The sequence below is a fragment of the Echinococcus granulosus genome, assembly GCF_000524195.1.
Source record: "Echinococcus granulosus chromosome Unknown EG_S00011, whole genome shotgun sequence".
NCBI classification, from domain to species: Eukaryota; Metazoa; Platyhelminthes; class Cestoda; order Cyclophyllidea; family Taeniidae; genus Echinococcus; species Echinococcus granulosus.
Window position 1 is genome coordinate 749,537 of NW_020170391.1, and position 22,395 is coordinate 771,931.

General features: G+C 38.5%; 1 protein-coding gene across 1 annotated transcript; it reads right to left on the reverse strand. All coding sequences in view use genetic code 11, as the record gives it.

Moving 5' to 3' along the window:
* Positions 1–5,583: 5,583 nt before the first annotated feature.
* Positions 5,584–20,377, reverse strand: EGR_02460 (hypothetical protein; the record flags this gene model as incomplete). Its single annotated transcript, XM_024491709.1, has 10 exons — positions 5,584–5,884; positions 6,995–7,088; positions 10,358–10,466; positions 11,032–11,085; positions 12,630–12,800; positions 13,157–13,261; positions 13,521–13,730; positions 17,074–17,308; positions 18,873–18,955; positions 20,261–20,377. The coding sequence occupies 10 exons, from the start codon at positions 20,375–20,377 to the stop codon at positions 5,584–5,586; spliced, it is 1,479 nt and encodes a 492-aa protein (XP_024353860.1).
* Between the last annotated feature and the right edge of the window lie 2,018 nt (positions 20,378–22,395).

Sequence of the window (22,395 nt, forward strand, 5' to 3'; positions counted from 1 at the left end):
CCATAATACTCCAGAAAGGTGGTTTCGGCGGCGTATCGTCAGCATGTGAGGAATAAACGGACGAAGTTATGGCTCGGTTTCCACTGAAACCAAATCAGCATCGACTGATGTACTGTTCAACTTTGTAAAACCGTCATCAACAAGGGTATTTTATAGAACCCCTTTCTTTCAAGGAGCAGAACTTACCCAAAAATGCAGATTAAACATACACTTTATTCAATGAAAAATATCTCTCTAACGCCTTGTAAAGGTTTCCAGAAGTGTGATTCTATTGCTCCATCGCTAAGTTCCCACATTATATAAATGAGAAGTTATTTTGAATTATTTAGTGTGAGTTTGTTCTCACCATCAAAAACACCATAACGAATTTTTTTATTTTAATTTGTGACAGTCACTGAGGGAATCACTGCCGATTTAATGGTATGTATCTTTGAAATAGAACAGCTGCTTCCAAGTGCCAAAATAAGCCGAATCACTATCACACCCTGTCTGGCAATCTGAGCCAGAAATTCGCCTGTATGTGGCCGATTTTTCCATTCCAAGCAGAGCATATCTGCCATGCTCATAAGAATTTCACATTCTTACACGAAACTTAAGGGCCTAGGTCTGTAACGGAACAAATCAGAAGTACTAGTTCTGAATTTCACTTATTAGAAAATAGTTACTGAAAGGTACTTGGATCAAACAGTCGACCATTATATTTATTTTATGAAAACGTAATTACATTGGTTGAAAATTCAAAGGAAAATTTTAGTTTATTTTAACAGGGACTGGTCATTTGTTCTGTTGGTGGTGCTCAAAAGACTTCCTCGAACCGAATGCAGCCTACCACTAAAGACTTTGTCCAAATGCCACTAAAAGTGAAAGCGCCTTGTTGCGTGCTACTTTTCAGACAAGAAAACGAGGGCGCAGCCATTCAACAGAGATACTCTGGGCTCGAGCTTTAGTGTAGAATGCATTGGCAACAATGGGTCTCGCAGACATTAGCCTTAACCTCTTTGATGTTGCAAGAGTACCCGTGAAATTAACTATATCACCTCGAAAATGTATACGTGAATGTCTTAGAATTGATGAAATTGTGCATTAAGGAATTGTGATTAACTTCTCTCAGAATTTTTCATAGTGAAGTTAATTACTTGATGCGATCGTATTTCATTGCTGAATCATTCTTTTAGTTCTGTTAAACAAGTATTGCATAATGCATGTCGGTGGAACTGTCTACATATAAACACTTAGTGTTTTATTGTGTTTTGCTTTTCATAGGGTAAATCAACATTTCAAATGGGTCTTGATTAAAATTGTCTGCTCTTAAAGAAAAGGTGTCTCCATTCTTTCCACATACTCCGAATAATCTGCTTTCTTCAACTTCAACTTGCAGTTCACCATTGTATAACTAGCCAGTAAGCAGAACCTAGTTTTATACCTTAAAATATATCTTCTAGTAATGATTCATTCCTATGGATAAGATGATGCCATTGATCATAAATATTTCCAAAGATATTAAATTACAACTACCGACGGTGCTTCTGGCAGGCTTCGCTGAAACGAACTAGGTAATGGGATGCGAAATAGTCGGCTTTAGTGATATCATTGCTCCACTCATTGCAAGTGCCCCTAACTACAGCGACCACGAGAATCAAATGCATCGTCCAACTGAAATAATGCAGTTAAGCTAAGGCATTATAAAGTCATTTTAGACTTTGATGAATAACTTCTACTAGGTGCTTGAAAATGCAAATTATTACCAACTTAACTTTATATATTTCCTTAAGTGCTGAAAATTTATATGTAGACAGTGTCTAACCTGTTTTTTCATGTGACGATACATCATCAATAATTTAAAAACCGGTTCTGGTCTATCATTGTCCCTCACACATTTTATACAGTATTTGAACCCAACCATAGTTTGCAGATAACCAGTGTTGTTTTGCTGCGGAGCAAATGCACCACATGGTTCAGGTGGCGATGCCAGTAAAAAATGTTTATAGTCAAACTTCTTTTAATCCGTCTATTTCTGCTATTCCATCGCAAGGCGATCACACAATAAAATTCCCAATATTTTCACCCTTTATCTTGTAATCTTTCGCAGAACTCGGCGCAACCGATTGCTGTGTCCCTGAAGCTGCACTCATGGATAAATTGATCTACATTTAAATTGTGACAACCTACAAAAACATCTCGTTCGTCTTTTGAACCTACCAATATCCACCCAGCACAGATGAACTATTATAAGGACAGATATGATTAAATGGACGTCAGATTCTAGAGCAAATAGCTAATTTTCAGTGACACAAAATTATGTGTAACCATTTTTATAAATTTGAATCATTCATTTTAATTTGTAACTGCTGTTGTAGTACTCAGTGTACGGAGACCAGATCCACTATGGTCCGTGGATTGCACAGTTGAAGACAAAACTAATCATTTTTGTGTTAAATTTAGCGTCTGCACAAGTGACAAATATTGGTTGGTCCAATGAAGAGCTAGCATTCCGCTCACTAAACTGAATAGAGTAAACATATTTGGCTATTAAATGAATTCACTAGGAGATTTTAAATTGGGATCTACTTAAATATATTTACTTGCATTTAGTCCAAATTGTATTCATAGTAAGGAAAAAATTAACTATTTCCAATGGTTAAATACTTATTAGTTCAAGAATCAATGTAATTTTGTTCCCAAAATGGATCCGTTTCCCTTAAGTACACAATGAAAAAAAATATGCAGCAAAATAGTTAAGGGCACTGTGTATCAAATGCCATTTTATACATTACTTAAATGTTCATGAGACATGGTTCAGTCGATAAAGTTTCTATCAGTAAAACTCGAGAACAGAAAACCAGACCTCTGCGCAATCTAATCTATGTATATAGCGAAAGGCGAAAACGGCGCCCCAGGTTGTTCGATCTTCGGCTTGATTAGAGATTCGACGACATAACCATCGGAAGAAATCAACACGTCTCAATTCAACCTAGTCATATACCACGCAGTCGTCGTGGCTGATTTCCTTCGTATTCTAAAACAACGGCTAGCTGGGATAAGAAGCCGGCTTCGTACGAGATATATCATCATTTAGAATCGAAACTTTAGGCTGGCAGACAATTCTTCAAAAATGTCTGTCAGAAAACACCTTTGTTCCTTCAATGGCTAGATCTTCTCTTCTACACTTAAGCGGTTAGTGAATTCCATGAAATGCAAGAATGATAAACGTTGTGAATAATTCAATTCTAATATTGCCGCCAGAATTTCAGTATTGAGTAGTTATTGAGTTTCACCGTCATATATGAGAAAGTCTCTATTTTACTACCAGAACCATTGCATTTAATTACAATGAAGTGAATTTGATCGAGAACGAAATATAAAAGAGTCCGTTTTATGTTAAAATAGCGGAACATTCAGTGGAACATCGAGTACCCTGTCAGCGAAAGGTTAAACAAAACGCCTATGAACAGTGGTAAAAACACAATCCTAGTTCCCAGTTTGAGTAAGAAGTTTTGACACTAAAATTAGCCAGAGCCTAAAAGGCAGTGCATTAGTCGAAAAGCCAGATCTTTAATGAAACATGTTCATAATTACACAAATAAATTGCTTTGAAGCAGGGACTTCATACGCGGCAACCCAAAAATTAGGCAAGATAACGCAAAATAGAACTTAATTTTTCATTAAAACAGAATAGTAGTTGTGCGTCCGCAAAGTTCGACTAATTTGTTACACTTAGGAAACAAAAAATTAGATTTTTATGGTTGTTTTATGGAATGTTAGTGTAGCACATCATTTTATTCCATTTTTCATTCTAAATAATGTCCACACAAAAATTCCCTTTCATGTTTGACTGTCGGAGTTTAAACTGTTCTTTTTTTGGATAAAAAGTTGGACAGAAGTGGTTTACGCTGAGCATACCATCATAATAAATTCTTGATCCTATAATAATTGTTCACAGTAGAGCCTAAAGCCTTTCTCATGAAGAAATGATTGTTCGAAAAGGGAAATTGCTTTTAATGTGGAACTAAGTATTTTGATTTGACGTCAAGCGTGCGATTGAGAAATGAGCCCTTACGTACTTCATGAAGAAGCAAAACATGCCCGTCAAATGCGAACTGAAATAAAAAACCACTTTTATTCTGTCAATTTTTTTAAAGGCATCCGTAGTCTGTTTTTGAACGTTTAAGGTCCCAACTAGGGTTAATGCTTAGCCACAAATAAATAAACTAAGGTATGCCAGTTCTAGAGTTGGTTTGCCTTTATGCTGCGAAATATCGAACACGCCATTGAATCTGTCGTTTATATCAACCTGGGGAAGGGATTTAGAATGGCAAAATGAAGTTTGTAAAATATTGTGGGAGATTTTAAGTATACGGCTCAACGCTTACCCGCCCCTTTTGTTCTCTTAAAGTTCTATTATGTATTTCTTGCGAGATTATTGAAAAATCTACAACTAAAACGGCATTATAATGTTTATCTCTACAAGCATTAGAAAACAATCGTAATTTGAATAGGGGGTCTCCATTTCACCCTGCAATGCGCTCGGTTTGAATGATCAAAAAGATTTTCAGAAGACGCCACATGCGTGGTAGCCTCTCTAATTTTGCTCTCCTCAGAATTGAGATGGCACAACTTGCAATTTGAAGATAAACATTAGATTGCCACAGTAATCATTGTCTGACTCGTGTACCTGTAATACAAAACTAGACTCTGTGGAGCCGCTTGTTGGATTTTGGGTATTAGATGCTAAAAGTTAAACGAGCAAACTTTCGGCGGGGTAAGTTTGATGGCAGAATCCGATCACTGCCAGAGCATCGAAGCAACGGAGCATTTCTTGCCCTTACTTTAAACTGCAAATGTTAAAAACGTATTTGCATTAAAGTAACAGCTAGATTTCTTTGTCACATAATAGCATCAAGCCTTTTTCTGAGGCTGTCAAAATTTTGGCACTCAACAACTTGTGCCGTTCCTACTGAATTTTAACCATTAAAGTGCTACACATTCATGTTCATGAGTTTGGAATATCTTAGGCGTGTTCAACAGAATAAATGTGATTTGTTATATGTTTAGTTTATATTTAGTACGAACTTTCACTGCCACCATATTTGGTGGTCTCACTAGACTGAATGGATTCTTTGTTAGTACATTTGCAAATTAGGGGACATTAATGTAAAATTAAATTTTCTTGAGCCTAAACTTCAATTTTAATTAAAAATTGGTAGCAAATAAGCTATTTATTTGTCTTTGATCTCAGAGATATTTCTATCATGACTGCAAGCAAACTGTCAGGTCCATCGATTTGAGACGAAGTCTAAGGCAATCCACAGGGAAAATCCTGACATAATTATAGCCAAATTTCATTCGCTGTGATATTTAGTGATTTGTAAAACCTGAAGTTTCGAGGTTGTGGTAGTTCATATTTACGTCTTAGGCGTGAACTTAGGTCGAATCAGGAGATTTCAAAACATTAGATTAATTTTGTAAGCTAAAGTGGTTGCAGCGTTTACAATAGACTAATGCTGGAATACATTTCTGTAGCACATATGTTTTTATGAAAATAAATATTGCAACTTAATTATTGGCAGTGCATTAAAATGACAATTACTTTAGATTGACATCAATACAGGGTGAGGACTGGGGCTGGTGTGAGCGGCGAGAGCCAAAGAATCGAGTGATGCATGTTTTCAGACGCGCGCCCACAGTCGTGGGAGTGGTGATTGGGATTTCTGCTTTCGGTATGACGCAATGGCTGCTGTCAAAGGACGCGCGTAGGGGTGGTGAATTGAAGGGATATCGGTACTCAGGATTGGGGTTAAATGCGTCTGCGAATGCCAAGTTATTCGGGCGGAGGGGCGAAATGTGGTAGGGCTCCGCTGAATGATAACTGCTCGTACGATATTGCCTGTTGAGATAAAACATTATCTACTTATAAGATTTCAGTGGAACGCCTGTTCGGAATAACTAAGACAGGATGGCCTCGTCGAAGCGGGCACGACTTGCCAGCGATGGCATACCTCTCAAAATAGGTATTTCTAATTCGCTTCTTATATGAGATATAATTAATGCCCAGTCTACGCGTCGTAAAATACAACAGCGTTCCAAGCCTCCTGTGCGAAAATTCAAGTACGCCGCTAAAATGTTTAGCGGAAAGTTCTTCATGCCAAAAAGAAGTGGGAAACGAGGTGCATGGAACCTTTTACTGCACGACCCGGCCGCACCTATGGTGTTGATTCTCCCAAGATTGGTTATTTCTTCTATCACACGGCAAGCCGTCGTTAAATAACAAACAAACGATGAAATTTCCTCTTTTAAAAAGAGCCCATTATTTTCACGTGCTATGCAAAGGAGCGAAAATCTTAGCAATATTAACAAAGAGGACTCATATGAGCTGAAGTATGTGTACAATCAAACAACAGAAACTTTTTTACTATGCGTTTGCAACGAGACGAGAGATTCACTTACCCTTATAGTAAATATGAGACTGTTAGTCCAATCTAAGACATTTAAGCAGATTCAACACAAGTGTTTCAAATTAGGATTTCACTTCAAGCTGTAATGCAACACCAAAATGATCCAATTCTGTTGCATTATCAACTCACCCTACCATCTGTAACATAACTAATTATTGCATCCTGATTACATTTAATTAACAGCTTGGTAAACTCGCAAATCTCAACCACGTGACGTAATACAGGTCACTTTTTATGTCTACAACATAAGCACTAACATTTTACACAAGGAAAATAACAGTGGGATTTTTAAATCATAGTCATCATTAGTGATGAGATACTTAAGTAGCTGCCAAAGTAGTTCAATTTAAAGACGATCGACCAAGCGCAAAGGGACGAGATACAGGTCTTAGAGGTTGACTTCCACTTTTTAATGTTACTACACTTCATGTATGTGGATTTCACACATATTCATTTTGAATTTTAACTCCTATTGGTAATGAAGTTTCACGTGAGCAGTTTCAATGTTGGCAGCCTGTTGGCAAGAATGTTGGGCAACTTACATAGCACATCTGTCCAGATACGCCTTTTTCTCCTCCTTTTCGAGATTTAAATCGTCACGAATAGGCAGTTCCTTCATAAGTTCAAGGTTTTTTTCTAGAAGGGAGATTAAGTACAGTTATGAAATCATGTTATACGACACCACTTTAGGTGAACATCCTGGTCATTTTTTGTAAACAGTGACAAGATTTTCTATTTCAAGGACGAGAAAAGGTTCTAAATTCTCCTTCCGAATAAGCAATAAAAGGATTCATAAAAGAGGAATTTTAATCCCATGAATCATAAGGGAAACATTCAATGCGTTTCAGTCCACATTTAGAGACGACGTATACACAACGCAGAGTAGATGCCTGGGCAAAATTTCGACCCTTACGGGCATACGCGTAAGATGCAAGGGTGGGTGACCAATCATAAATGTGTCCTTACTTTAATAAATAGATTGGTAATTAAAGAGCCCAGAACTGACTGATCACCCACCCTCAAGCTCCACATGTCTTTCTATTAAATTAGTAATTAGCTATTTGGCCCTCTGCAGTGCATCATCATCTAAAATGAACTGCAGTGGCAGTGGGCTTATACATGATTTAAGGATTCCCTTTTTATGATATAAATGTCTTTGTTAGTCACCTCAAATAACAATGTTAGCTTGGTTTGAAACAAAAAAAAGAATTATACTTTCAAATACCCAAAAGGGCGATAATAAGCTCCGAATGCTGCCGACAATCTGCAAATTATACTGGAAAAGGATGTAAATTTTTACTTTCAGTTGCTTTTGTAAGGTCAAAATTAACTGTGGATCGTAAACTTTGCCCCACTTATGAGGAAGGCCCTTGGAATCTTGGGGCTCATATAAAAAAATGAAATCATATTATCTAGTTGGGAAAATCGGGAAAATAGATAACTTGGCTTGAATCGCGTAAAATTTTACGGGACATCACAGTGTGACCTGCTTTGAGATCATGTGATCCCCAAAAGCATCTTATCTGGCCAAAACCTATGTAGATCGTCATTGTTTAGCCGCGGTGTTATGTGTGGTGGACAATCATATTTGGATTAAGCCCAAATACCACTGGTAATTTTACACGAAATGAAGTTAAATTTTGCTCTCAGCTTTATGCGTCTATAAAATTGTATTACACTCTTGACCATTCTGCCTGAACTTATGCCAGTTTCTAAGAGATGACTGCTCCTAACTATTTTTATGCTCTATAATGAGCTGATCACTGAGCCCTACCAGTCGTGGTTTAGCGTTTGGAAAGCTACTGCTCGCCCATAGGCAAGAGTAAAAGCTAACTTACAGTAGAAGTACAAAACCCTAATCCTACGAAGACCCAGGTTAAGCGAAATTATTTGAAAAGTATCGAAAATTAGATTTAGTCACAGAAAGCAACATGTTTCCTTTGCAAGCTAAATGGAAATAACCAACTGAGGTAATTACTTTTTCTCTAATGAAGTGACCAAGATGCAAGAAGAACAAAGAGGTATGGCATTCAATACCTCAATTTTCGCAGAGGTGCAGTTTGACTCCGAGCATACCCGTCCTTTTCTTACACCAACGCATTCCACACATGCCAGTGTTTTGCTACACGCAGTATGCGCACCGTATGGCAAATCACAATTGCCCCTATGACTTACTTGTTGAAACGCTTTAGCTCCGTGTTTTAACACGAATTCAAAATCGAACATTTTGCCGCCAAGGCTACGATTACAATGATTAAAAAGTGTTTAATTAATCGTCAAAATAAGTAAAAATCATGCGTACTTGGTTTTTTTTAGAGCAAATAAGCAGTCAATGGCAGGGAATTTCTAATTTATTAAGACCGAAGCTGTGGGAATCAACTTTAATCGGTAATTGAAACCCTCTCTTTAAATCCTGCATAAAGGAAAAGCAAGTGAAAAAGACAGCTTCGTTTCTGACATCTTATCGAAAATGCCAGAAACTCTCAGGCGACCTGCTAATCCCGGTATTGATTTTTGAGCTTACATGCTTTTCCTTTTTAGGGCATTTTAATTAGTTCATATCTTAGACGACAACACTTGTTGGATTCCCAACATGTAGAGCGCTATTGTCGTGTAGGTGATTTTACAATAAAATTGCCTTCCTGCATTTTGTGACCCCATTGTCAGACTACCGAACTTAATCCAAGTAGATGAACTTTCGTTCCAAAAGCCACAAGATGTAAAGCAGCAATCTCCACACATTCTGGAATACACCCGAATATTTTAATTCTGCAGGTTTCGGAGCCCTCAATGGCAAAACGCACTTAAAGGCAATGTTTTAATAGACGTTTAAGCATGAGAAATTCCAAATGTGTTATTTCTCACTCCGATTTTAAAGGAATAAATGCAAGTAAAAGAATTCTTTTTTAAATCTAGACCTACTAGGCATTATTAATATGTAGTATTATTGGCTGAACAAAAATGCACTCACTTTGCATACGATAATCACTTTCAAAGTCAACATTACTTTCTCGAGATTCGGCAAGAATCGACGCTCACAACTCAACAGGTATAAACAAACAATTTGATAATTGAGGAAGTAAACAATGCGTCATCTACTACTCTCAATATCGATCATGGTAGAAATACCACATACAAATGTGGATTGATATTAAAAGCGCAGATTTTCTCAGGGATGGTGCCATATATTTGCAGTCGTAGTCAGTCCACTCTTCAGCCAAATTCCATGAACAGAAGCGAAGCTGGACTGGTTAGAACCCCACTAGGGGTATCGGGTTCCCCGTTCAAGCTTTATTATCTTGCATTTTTTACTGCCTGTACCGCTGTTTTGTTTGGGTCTCATAAATTGGCTGTCAGGCATTATTTTTTAACCCAAAACCCATAGACTAATGAGGTATGGTTCCAGTGCTTCAATCACCATTTCGTTGCGCTTGATCGCGTCTGCCCACCGCTTCTCTTGACCCCGAAAAGTTGCCAATCGTCGAGATCATTAAGCTGAACGGACCATATGAAGAAGCCTTATGGTAAACAATTAAAAGTGCTAACCCTTGAACTTTTTTGGATATTTACACCCAATTTCAATTTTTAAATTTTTCGTTGGATTTTCCCGACTTATAGGAAAAGCCTTGTTTATCTGTTTCTCCACTTTCATTGTTCAGATTACTAAATTAATTAACAATTTTAAATATCCATAATTAATGTCCAGAGGCAAAATACCGAAGATAAGCATGTTATATACTGATGGCATACTAACGAAAGACTCGAAAGTGTATAGAAATAAAGCATCAAGTTTTGAACGATGTTCCTTAAATTGCGCATTTCGAACGGTTGCTTTTATTGAAGGCAATTTATGCATTTGAATTAAGTGATGTTAGTTACACTATTTACATGCAAGTTTCACTTACCACTTATTCGGTTGTGCAAGTCGTTGACAATAAGCTGAATCTGAGGAAGTGAAAGGTTTGCAAGGGACCGTGGTGATAGCATGCCATCTTCAGTTTCGATTCCACCGATCTGAATTTGAAAATAAAAAAGTTTAGGCAAACACTGAGCCTGTCACCACTTTTTTATTTTTACAATTGCAAACCGTATTTACAACTGACAGGGGCCTGCTGTGCGCGTCACTTTTGACGTATAAAGTACTACATTTACTCCATGTAAACCATACTGAAACGTCGAACAGTTGGTAGTACACCCGCATTTTATTGCTTCGAAAAAACTCCGATTCAACTGCTTCATCGCCTTTAATTGAAGAGAATAGAGCCTTACCTGATTTAATTTGAATGGAAGCCCCCAAATAATTATTTTTTGAGGGAAAAGAATTTGTCTAAACTCTATTTTCCTTCGTTTGCTCTTGTATCGACAACTTTTTCTTATATCGTTAAAAAAACTGAAACAAATCAGTCTATTTTAGCTTATGTTAGTCAGGCTATTGTCAGGTTCCACTTTACTCTTTCTGTTGTCCTACTGAATAACAAATCTGCATTCCACAGTCGAATTAATAAGTTTATTTAAAGGCACACTTTATTCAATTTTAAGTCAATAAATTTATTTGTAAAAAGCAAAAATATCTACATACCAATTTTGAAGTTGCAGCCGAAAGAAAGCAAACCCTAACCAGCGACTTCTTTGGCTAAAGGTAACAAAAACTAGCAAAAATACCAATGCACATTTCATTAAGTATTTATTTTAACACAAAATTTGTAGTTTTCAAGTAAAATTTGGACTCCTTTGGACTTGGTTAAAGTTCATAGATCACACACGAAATAAACCCCTGAAAGGATAAATATGATGCGAAAGAACAACAGCTAGTTACCATTGGCAGCTAAATAAAGCCGGGATCTGAAGGTCCCACTTCGAAATGTACATGATTTTATCCGTCGACTGTCAAATTGGACACATTATCCTGCTCCATCTTTTATTTCCTTCTTTTCGTTTTTTTTTCTTCTGAATAATAGTACTACCATACATGCAGCTTCATGCGGAGTTCCACGACGTTCCTTTTAGATTTTAAAATGTATGAAAAGCGCAAATGAATAAGCTTTCTTCTGTATTTTAAGTGATGCAGCGTAGCTACTTGGCACCCGATAAGCATTATCTTTCAACGGGATCAAAGTGATGGCTTGACTTGACCTGGGAGGGGTTTGTCCTAGATTTCGTTCGAAGCGGTGGTGGATCAAAAAGTAGACTGCTTTTCTGCACTACAAAATACGAGATCAATCCAAGGGGTTTAAAAATGCAAACTGTCATACCGTTAATTCGGCAAAACAGACTTGACTTTGCATATAAGTGTTTCAAAAAGTTTTATCTATTGCATTTTTATGTACGAACCCCAAAAATGAACTGCCTAAATTTTAATTTTGAATCAAACTCCGTTTAACTTCCTCTACGCTCGAAGACGTGTTGCGTGGTGTAGGCTGATTTACGTAGCATGGACACAAAGTTGTGCGTTGAGTTGATAAATTACTGTGCACAACCGAAAGGGACCTACAACCACGAATTGAATGGCATTATGCAGACCTCAAAAACTACCATAAGTGGAGACGTTCTTCTTATAAAGATGGATAATGAATAATTAATTAATAGCATTCAAATTGCCTCAAATTGTGCCTTCAAACGTCCGAATACGTACGAATGATGTCTTCGCACAAAATAGGAACCAATTTTGTAGCGTCAAGTGTTTCATGCACATTTCTTGATTTTAGGGTCTTGTATTTGCTTTCTCGCCCACTTTCGTGGTCTAGATTATGCACAGCTGACTAACAAAGCGCGAGTGGGCGGCATAGCCCACGGAAGGATGACTTATGATTGATTATCCGCTGAGGGTGTATGCTCGTTTCAGCGGACGTGATTAACATCTGCAGAAGTAGTGTAAACGGCATTTGTAGATTATAGTACTTTTTTATAATACGCGGCCGAGTTTCCCACGGTTTTAAAGTGGCACTGAAATTGACACTTAACTGTTAAATAGATATCAAACATTACTTACGCTAGCTTGTGAAAATGCAAATGTTTTCAGTTTTGGCTGAGATTACCACGCTGTGTGAGATGACACGACTCGGTTCATGTAGCCACGTGTGCATAGCGATTGCAACAAGGTAAGTGGCATTTTCGCGATAGGATTGAAATGTCAGATTAGCAGCATCGATGTTATTCTTCGAAATTTTTCTCACTTACCGTCACAATGGATAAGCTGGTCATGGAAGAGGTGAGATCATTTCCATTGATTTTCGTAGCGGCGTTGGCAGTGTTTCTTTCTTCCAGCGACTGATCATCGCTTTCCTCCTCGTCGTCATCGTCAGAGAATTCAGTTCCAAAACATATTTTAAAGTAACTTAAAGTTTTGACCTAGTGGGGTGAAAAATGAGTAGGAGACATGATAAATACCTCTGACGTCATTTTTCAAAGAGTTCAATCGCGGTCAACAACTTGCCATTACTATTTTTTCTTACTGTTAGAACTCAACCAAAAAGTTATTATTTTCAGGTACAGAAAATCCTTTTCGATGGATGAAACATGCATTAGCTAGCAAACATTTGTTCTATACCTTTCCACAAATGCAATGAATTGTAGTTGAGGACACAAAAGACAAAGACAACGCCACTTCAGTTTCGGCTATTGTGAAATTGTTGCCTGTATAATCTACGTAATAGCTACACTAAGTGTACACAATAAATACAAAATCCAAGGACGGATCAACTCACCTTCTCAATAACTTTGGGGGTGAGCTCTGCGGCCATTGACTTAGGATATTCAATTGAAAATCTAATTGAATCCCTGTCTCCCCAATTAACATTGTGCTTCCGCAGCTAATCAAGGAAAATAGAAATAAGTTGGTAGGTCACATGTCTTTTCAGAAATCAGACGCCGATAGTTGCATGCATATTTTAACTACTCAGTTCCATTTAAACTTTGTTCGATGATGATGCTGCCAGAATTTTCTTATTTGTAAAACAAAGCAACTCTTTATGCATAAAATAAACTCCTAACTCAGAATATTTTTCACTATGAATTAAAGGCAAAACGACCCCCTTGAAGTGCGAAATAGCAATTGTCGAAATACGTTACCTTGGGCGGGGACAAATCATTCACTGGAGCTTTATCAGGCTTTAGTTGTGGTAGTTTTTCTCCAGCAGCTTCTTCCACACCCTCCAGTAAAAAGGACTCGTTGTTAGGGTTTGCGCCGCACCGATGTATCGGCGTTTCGGTCTGTCCGTAAAAACTCTCTGATGTAAGCATGCATGATGAGATAACACTATCAGTTTCGACGTAGGATGACTGAAAAGAACGGAAAGGTAAGTGACACTGCGATCATAGGTCTATTTCAGGTCTTGATACAATAGCAAAAACAATTATGTATTCCAGCCAAAATAGGCGCAATCTTATTCCCTGCAATCAGCGGAAACTAAACGTTTACCATCCTTTCTGAAACCAGCTCGTCAGCAAAATTGTTGATTCCTTCGGGTTAAATCATACGCTGCATGACGATTTTCAAACATTTACCGTTAATAAAATAATTTTTTAAGTATTTTGTGCTCAAGTTAGTTTTTGAGACCAATTATTTTGACGCTAATATCATCCGAATTTAGAGAACCTCAAACCTCTCCATGGAGGACACACAAAGATAGTGAAATTTTCGCCAGAATATGACAATTATTTTCCAAATAGAAACGGGGACTGAAAGGCAACGTAATTCGTACTTTTAATGCGAAATTTCATCATGTAACAAATAGACTTTAAACTTCAAGAACCAATTCGACAGTATTTGATTAAGAATGTGACATGCACACGATTTCCATTGACGGGTTCGCGCGCTACTCGGGAGAGGCATTATGACTCCACAAATATCATACCTTTGTGGGTTTGGCTCTAACAGCCCAAAGTTTAGCTTTTGACATTATCTTCTTTACCAATACCCATCGGTGTAGGTAAAGTAGATGCTGATTACACGGCTCTCCCACTGATCGGCTGCGTAAGGAAGCGGGGGCTTTCAGCGTGACGAGGGACGCACGAGGACATCTAGAGCCTATATTTTGCGTGGTGCTGGTGATCGTTTGTAAGAGTGAACGGTCCATCGTGGCTACGAACAAAAACATGCGTTTCAACGACAGATTTTTCTGCACCGCTACCGAGGGAGCTAAATTGTTTGCGCAGGCATTGAATGCATTGCGACGGTTGAGATGATGCAAATACTTATCCCCTATGTAGTCTTTACACCGGAAATTCCCCAAGAATAGTTAATCTCAGCAATTCAATTATAACCTTGTTTTTTGCTTCCAAAAGTCTTTCTGCTTTCGAACATTGAGTGTGTAACTAAATGAACGCGGCACAATAGCTACATTGTATTATATAGTCTCGTTCTTTAAGAGCTAATGAGCATGCACTGATGCTAAGTGTCCAGTTTTGGTATACATTTTGTCGTGGACTGTTAAGAGCCCTGTCAGATCAGTCCATCCGACAGTATTTTTTGAGTATTCTTCATCGTTGAGTTGCGCTGGGACTAAATTACACTTGATTTGCCTGGCTACTCGATACAAAGCTAGCAATTCTATTTATTTTTCATCCATCAATGCGCACTCAGATTCCCTTCATTATAATCCAAAAGGCTTGAGGTTTTAGGACTTTGCGTCAGGCGTACTTGACAAATGACCATCCACTTAAACCAAAGAATACTATGAACTAATTGAACTGCTTGATCAGGCGAATTCATTATATTGAAGTAGGTCTTATAATTAAAACTCAGACAAACTAACGGAACATGTGTGGTTCACAGAGGAGAGTAAAAAAGTCAACAATAGATAGAGTTCAGATGGTCATTTTGAAAAAAAAACACTTCACAGATTGAACATCCACAGCACATACAGTGCATATGTTTTCACACCTCTGCTGTCGCAAGTCAGAAATGCGATGAAGCCATGACTGGTTCAGCCTATAGAAACACATGACCTTATCGAATGCATGCAGTGAAAATATGTGACTGGTTTGCCGGACGAAGTATGGTTTTACCAGTGAAATCCAGAATGAAACATTGTCTAGCCATCCTAGCTTAACTAAGTCCACAACTGCTGTGACTTGTGCATTTCATTCCAAATGGACCACAGCAATAAACTTATTCGCACTCCCGTGGCTAATGTCACGTAAATCCTCGGTACGCCTGTTTAGTATTGTCTTGAAAGTAACCGAGAAACACGTATTTCTTTAACTAGCTTGCTCGCACAGGTGACAACCTTTTTAGTGGCTTTGAGGTAGTTTTGTCTAAGGTCAAGCAGTTACAGGCAACTTTGGAATTTTGGTGCAGTTCCACCCGGGGTAAGTAAAACAACTGAGGAAGAAACGGCTAATCACTGGGTACTTGTACAAAGAGCAAATAGCTTTTTTCCATCTCGAAGCTCATTCTTTCTCCTTTATTGAGACGTAAAAACCTAGATATGAATAAGACGGGAATAGTGGCTGAAACTCGGAGGACTCTCAAGCTATAGCAAATTCATTAGCATGTAAAGCTTAGCTACCGGTATTGTAACAACTTTCTTTGAAATTAAATCACCTGAACACACTAGTACGTAATCGAGGCATTTCCTCGTGGGAATGAGAATCATCTGGCCAGAAAAGTGCACTATAAAGTGGCCTTATGATGCGGAGGTGACACTCAATGCAAGTGTCACCCTAAGGAGGTTACACACACCTTTATGTTCTGCCTGAATTTCAGATCCATTTCAAAATAATCAGAAAAGCATTCCCTCCTCCCATCATTCTAGCAGGATGTGGTGTTTGGCAAATGCGGTGTGGAAGTACGTGACAGGGTGATTTTTTAGCTCTTATAGCAGACACTGCGAAAAAGTTGATAGCACCCAGCGCGTACATCCCTTATCACTTTCAATTCACAACTTTTTGCACGTATGCAAGATGTGTATGTGTATCACCCCGACTTTAGGTTGTGGTTCTTTCCTTGCCTTAAAATCCATTCTCGGGATATGTTTAGCCTTAAAGAAGTTGCATAATATAACTTCCTTAGATTATCAAAAAGAGGGAGTAAAATTATGTAGTCCTATGCTTTGGAAGGAAACAATGTTGCAGTGAGTACATTGGGCATCAAACTATGGGAAATTATTCTCAATGTTAACCAAAATTTTCCTTAAAAAGCAAAATTTAAGTTAGGAAATGCAGCCTGTGTTAAAACACGACTGTAAGGCAAAATAAAATACTCGTGTGCCTTATTCCAGCACGCACTTTTCCCTAAAAGTTTATAACTTATAATAAGTCTCAAAAAGTCGCTATGAAGTGTATCCACGCTGTGATTACGAACTTTAAATTGCGCTAAATGTGATTACTTCTAATATTTCACTCTCATCGCAAAATAAAATAGCGGTGAATATGCACAAGAATAACGAGTTGCAGTTGTTGATAACTCTGAATGAGTTTCGTTTTAGCCAACAGAAGATAACCACTCAAGTCCTATAAATTGGTTACAGAAAATAAGATAAAATCGCGATTAGATGCGTGCCATTACCAATCTCTTACGAAATGGAGTTCAAACAGATTCACAGAATCAATTTAACTACACCGTTACGCTCAAGTCTGGAAGTGGGAAACCACAAGAAACCCTCTACTTTCGTCGACCTACGGTTAAGGTGGATTCGACGTCTTTCATTTTGCGAGTAAAAGAGCTCCCAATGTGAGCATCGCGGTCACACGGCAAGATGCGCGATTCCTGCATCAGGGAGTCGCCTAAAATCCGCTTTTGTGGCAGAGGCGAGAAGAGGTGGCCTCCCACCACAGCATGTCCTCTTTCAAGGTACAGGGGCGACGACATTTGCTGCGGCGATGGTGTCGGCGTCTTTACAACAGCGGAGCAGCGGCTGCTAAATGGAAATATTGCGATCATAGGATTGATTGTTTCAGGACACAAAAGCGGTAGGAGTTATCGTCTAGTTAATATAGAAGAGTAAATACTAGGACTTGTTTCAATTTGGAACCCCGTATATATTTTATATGTTGCATTCAAATTGCGGTCCTGTGTATTTGTCTTAACTCGCGGAGCCAGCCTTATTTACCTATCACCGAAATATTTTAAGACAAGCGAGTGGTTTGGATCTTATCGTTTATTTTGATCATGAGGAATTTAACGGCATTTTACATCTGGATGATTAATTTCGGTGAATAAACAGCTTACAGTTTGACTCAGTTCCATGTCTGCTCAAAGGCAGCAGGCATACCGAAGAAAAACAAGTTTCGAGTGGGGATTGCTCGAACTCGATGTGGAAGTTGAGATGGGATATTAACGCCTCGAAATATGGGTGCAAAAATGCCACACAATTCTTACCTTCAGCCGCCATTCAATGAAACGCCTTTACCAAAATAATCAAACTTGAGAAGAGCTCTGTGTTTGGACCACCTTACTTGCAAGCTTATGAGATGCATTTTACTGATCTTGCATGTTAGGCATCAGCATGATTTTATTTAAAACTAGGATTTGAAGAAAACCTCAAGCTGTTATAAACCAGGTGAACTCGAAATTGAAATTTTTCACCTTAAATAAAGATTACTAGGAGAATTTTAAGAAATTCGCGAGAATTCGTTGACTTAAATTCGAGTTCCTTTAAGTAATAATTAATGGGAGTTGAATTTTAAAACCTATTAAAAATACTTCTACGCATTAATCAAGGAAGTGCATTTGGCACTTTGTACACTCCGACCGCACAAACGAATACAGCGTTCCCAAAGTAACCACAATCACTATGTTAACGGTGCGGTTCTGCACCGCCTCGTGCAGAAAGAAAAGGCACGCGTTTTAGCCTCATAACGCATTGTTAGCCTAGCCAAGGTCCTGACTTGGCGCGCACACAATCACAGCTGGTAGTCACTTATTTCACACCCGCACACACACGCCGAACCCTCATGTGAATCACTTTGGCCTCAGTGCCACGAAAATGCAGACGTCGTCGAAAGTTTCTGCCACCTGATAAACAATGGTTCTGCGTGATCGCTTTCATCCAGTGCATAGGCTATAAATACTCGTCAAAATGCCACCCACTCTGATGGTTGTTTTGCAGAAAACAGACCGTGACGGCTATTCACCATAGAAATGTGAATCTGAGTACAAAGTCTAGTCACTTGTAGAAACGATACATGGTTATGCAAATTCCTTCGGACGTTTGAAGGGCGATGTTGAATCACAATGAATATTACTTAAGAATGAAAACACTCGGCAATCGTTAGGCCATTTCCCCCAACTCTTCAGTTATTAATATTACTAGAAAATCTGTTTTAGATTGCTGTTTTATCACATTGAATTTTGTTAACAAGGATACTCACTTTGAATAGCTGAATACAAAAAACTAGGCCTTGGTCATGCATCAATTAACAATATGATTATTCATTCATAGCGAATAAAGCTATGCTAAATAAAAATGACAAACCTACTTTAAACAGACATACAAATCCACCGTCGACGTGGTTTCAATGGGCCTCCATCTTATGCAAGCCAAGCCATGCGGTGTGACCGCCTTTTGAAATGGTTTTCAGAAGCGGTGTGATTTCAGCCACTGCCGAAGCAGCTGCCTTCACGCGTGCACAGATGCCCAATCACAGGGCCGCGTTAAAGCTCAACGAAGTGTCCGAGACAACTCGTTAGGTGATTGGCTGAAGGGCGTAATCGATAGCAGTGGCTTCGAGGTGCGCGCGTCTCGCCTAATTGCGCGGACAGGGTTTGGAGCAGCCGTGTTTTGCGTGAGAAAGGTGTGCACTTTCGCCTCGCATTGAAGCCGTCGCGTCACCGTGTTCGCATATCTCCAGGTTGAAGGGCTCTGGCTCTGGGTGTTCTAAGGCCACGTAGCAAGGCCCTTTTGGAGGTCCACCACGGCGTAAGAAAACCAAAAATTAAACGTTTGTGTCTAGGCAAGTGCCCCAATGAAGCGTTGAATTTAATAAAACAAATATGCTTGCCCATCAATTTAAAACACAAAAAAGTTATCTGACATTTCCTTTCGCTTCTTTCTGAGGGGATTCACCTCGTAGGCGTTAAGCGGAACACGCAAATACCCACCTGTCTGAGTTATTTTTGGAATCTGGAATTCATAAACCTGAAATATAAAACGACTTGTTTATTAGTGCCTGAGCCTAGCTATTCATAGCACAAAGTTCGAGTAGGAACGTCGCATTATGCTTGTAAGAATGCATTGATACTATTTGTTTGAATTGTAGTGTTTAACTGTTGATCGTGAAGAATTCAGGTAATGAAACAGGAACACTTGCACTCGGTTCATTGCCATTGAAATGACTTTTATTGAGTGTATTTAAGCGTCCAGGCAGACAGCGTTCAAACTGCCTCAAGTCAGTAAGTAATTACACATACCCTTCGTCATGGTGTGATGCAAATCACTCATAGGTAGAGCCTAAATAATTGAACTGCGCATTTTTCACTCACTTGGTTAATTATGTAGAAAAGGCGCTTTGGGTATACCAATTGTAAGAACAGTTAAGAAAATATTTTGGTAACAGATGAGATTCCCATTCGAACCTTTGAGAGGTGATAATTTAATATATATTAAAATAAGTCAGCAAAACTCACAAACGTTATGCTATTCTCAGCCAGGGCAGACGCAAGCCAAATCAAAGAAAAAGCTAAAATTTCAAATTTCAAAATTTTCATCACCACAAAATATATACATTCAATGTTTTGTTCAAAACAATAGTAGTTCAAGGCACATATTTAAGGTAGTCGAAGCGTGTGTTATGAAGTCTAATGTAACAACAGCTACGGAATCCATGGAGAAATCGGTTGAAGGGGACTGGCTATTGAATTTGTTTACGCCGCCACTAGTTTCCTGTTCCTCCTGTATGCTTTCGATCCAACCACCTTCCAAATTCCTGCGCCCTATAACGCCTTTAGGATTAACTTGGATGATAAAGGCACCAAACCGACACATTTGATAGAGATAGCAATAAATAAATCGCCTTCGTTTGCATTCAGGTTGACATGAAGTTTTAGGTAATTAAGAAATCTTTGGATTGTGGAAATTTCTCTTAAGCCTATTCAAGCGCACATCTATTTACTCGGATCCACTGCCGTGGTCTGGAATGATGACCCAGTAAATAAGACCACATATTTTAGGTGCCTCGTCACCTGAACCAACTACATAACTGCAAACCGTTAAAGTCGTAGGAAAGATTTTGACTTTGATTTCTTGACCTACCTTTCATTAAGAAAAGATCCTCTAGGTGCATCTGTATTTTGTCTTTTTTATAAAATGCAAGGAAGCAAGTCGGGTGCTAATTTTTGTGGATTTATAAGAGCTCGTGTTGTTAAAGAATAAAGAGGTTAAAAATCACCTTAACGTGTGCTCAAATATCCTTTCTTCTAGATGCTATTTTATTGACGGGACTTGTTGGAACCGTATAATATTTCCTGGCAATAATAGCCAAGGTGTGAATGTAATTAATTTCAAGGCATTTTTCGGAATTACGTCAAGTCCTTTCTATTTATTCCTTGACATAAAATGCTTTCTGAATTTTGGCGGAAACGCTAGCTAGATGTCTAGCCCACTTTAGCTATCTCTGTAGCAGATGGGAAGATCTTGAAATATCTTAAGGTTTGGCTATTTCATTTTTATAACTTCTTCAATTAGTGCATTTTTTGCCGCGATACTGACCAAAATAAAAAAGGGAGCAAATGATTAACCTTTGTATTGGGTTCTTAAATTTAAAAATGTAAAGCTCGGTACAAACTTATTACAAGCGGATATTCCGCTTTTGTTACGTACGCAAGGAGTGCACATTTCTGTATGTTGTCCACAGCATCAATGCCGTCCACGTCTTCAGCATATCAATACACATGCTGGCTGATTCATCAGCCATCCGATTTACTTCGGTGAAGGCATAACCTGACATTTCACTTATTGACTTATGCTTCAGCGTGGATTTTCCAATGCTGAGGTCATCACTATCGCTCTAAAAGTTTGCTGCAGAGGCTTTGACGACAATGTTAATTTCAAAACCCTTCTACTGTGTTCTAAAAATACTAGAAATGATTATTATAGAACCCGCAAAAAATCTGCAGCACAATGATAGGATTTCTTGGGCGTTTCTTCTTTTAGTGGTGTCGCCTAAACTGTTTTGGTGCTCTTTGTTTTCATGCCTTTGACACTGCAACTGCAAAATTTTGCAAAGTATATTCACCTCTAAGATTTTTTATGACTTACGGCTTGTGTGACTGTCTAGAAATGGGGCTACCAACAGACAGCTGGTTGTCAAACTCATTAGCCACATTGATTTCCCGTGGAGGAATTTTCACACCTCTCCTTCCCAACATTTTGGTCCATGGAAATGGTGATAGTTGACGCAAATATTCCCAGCTTCGCGTTGATTGCTTTCGTACAAAATCTTAAGCTTGCAAAGGGCTTATCTACTTACTTCTACCGTTTGGTTGAGAATACCAGCAGCTATTTTGAAGAGGGCGGTCCTTTATTGCAAAGATGTTTCATAACCTACCTTAGTTTCAGAAATCTCCCTTTTAAAATCAAAAGAAGATTCAATTGTGTCGGTGCCCTCCTGCAGGTTACTTTTAGTCAAAATGGCTGTCCAACAACTCGCCAACTTGGAAGACGCTAGGCAGATGCGTCACGGGAATGTAACCTTACCAAGCATCGAGCATAATTTTAAAGTTCTGATTGCAAAGTTTATTATGCCTCTCACGCATACAGAACGGGTAAATGTGTGATAATCTATCAAACGTGCCTAATAGATATTTATGCTTGCATCTAATTGTGGACATTTTAGATAAACTTGTTTTAAAACCCTCTTTCATTAGTTGTGCGATGATTTAAACCCGGTTTGAGTTTATCGAAATAGAAGTTAGTTCGGAAAAGCTAGCCAAAACCTATGGAAGCCTTAACCATTATCTTCTTTATCATTTAAGCATTTCCGTACTGCCATATTTTTACCATGT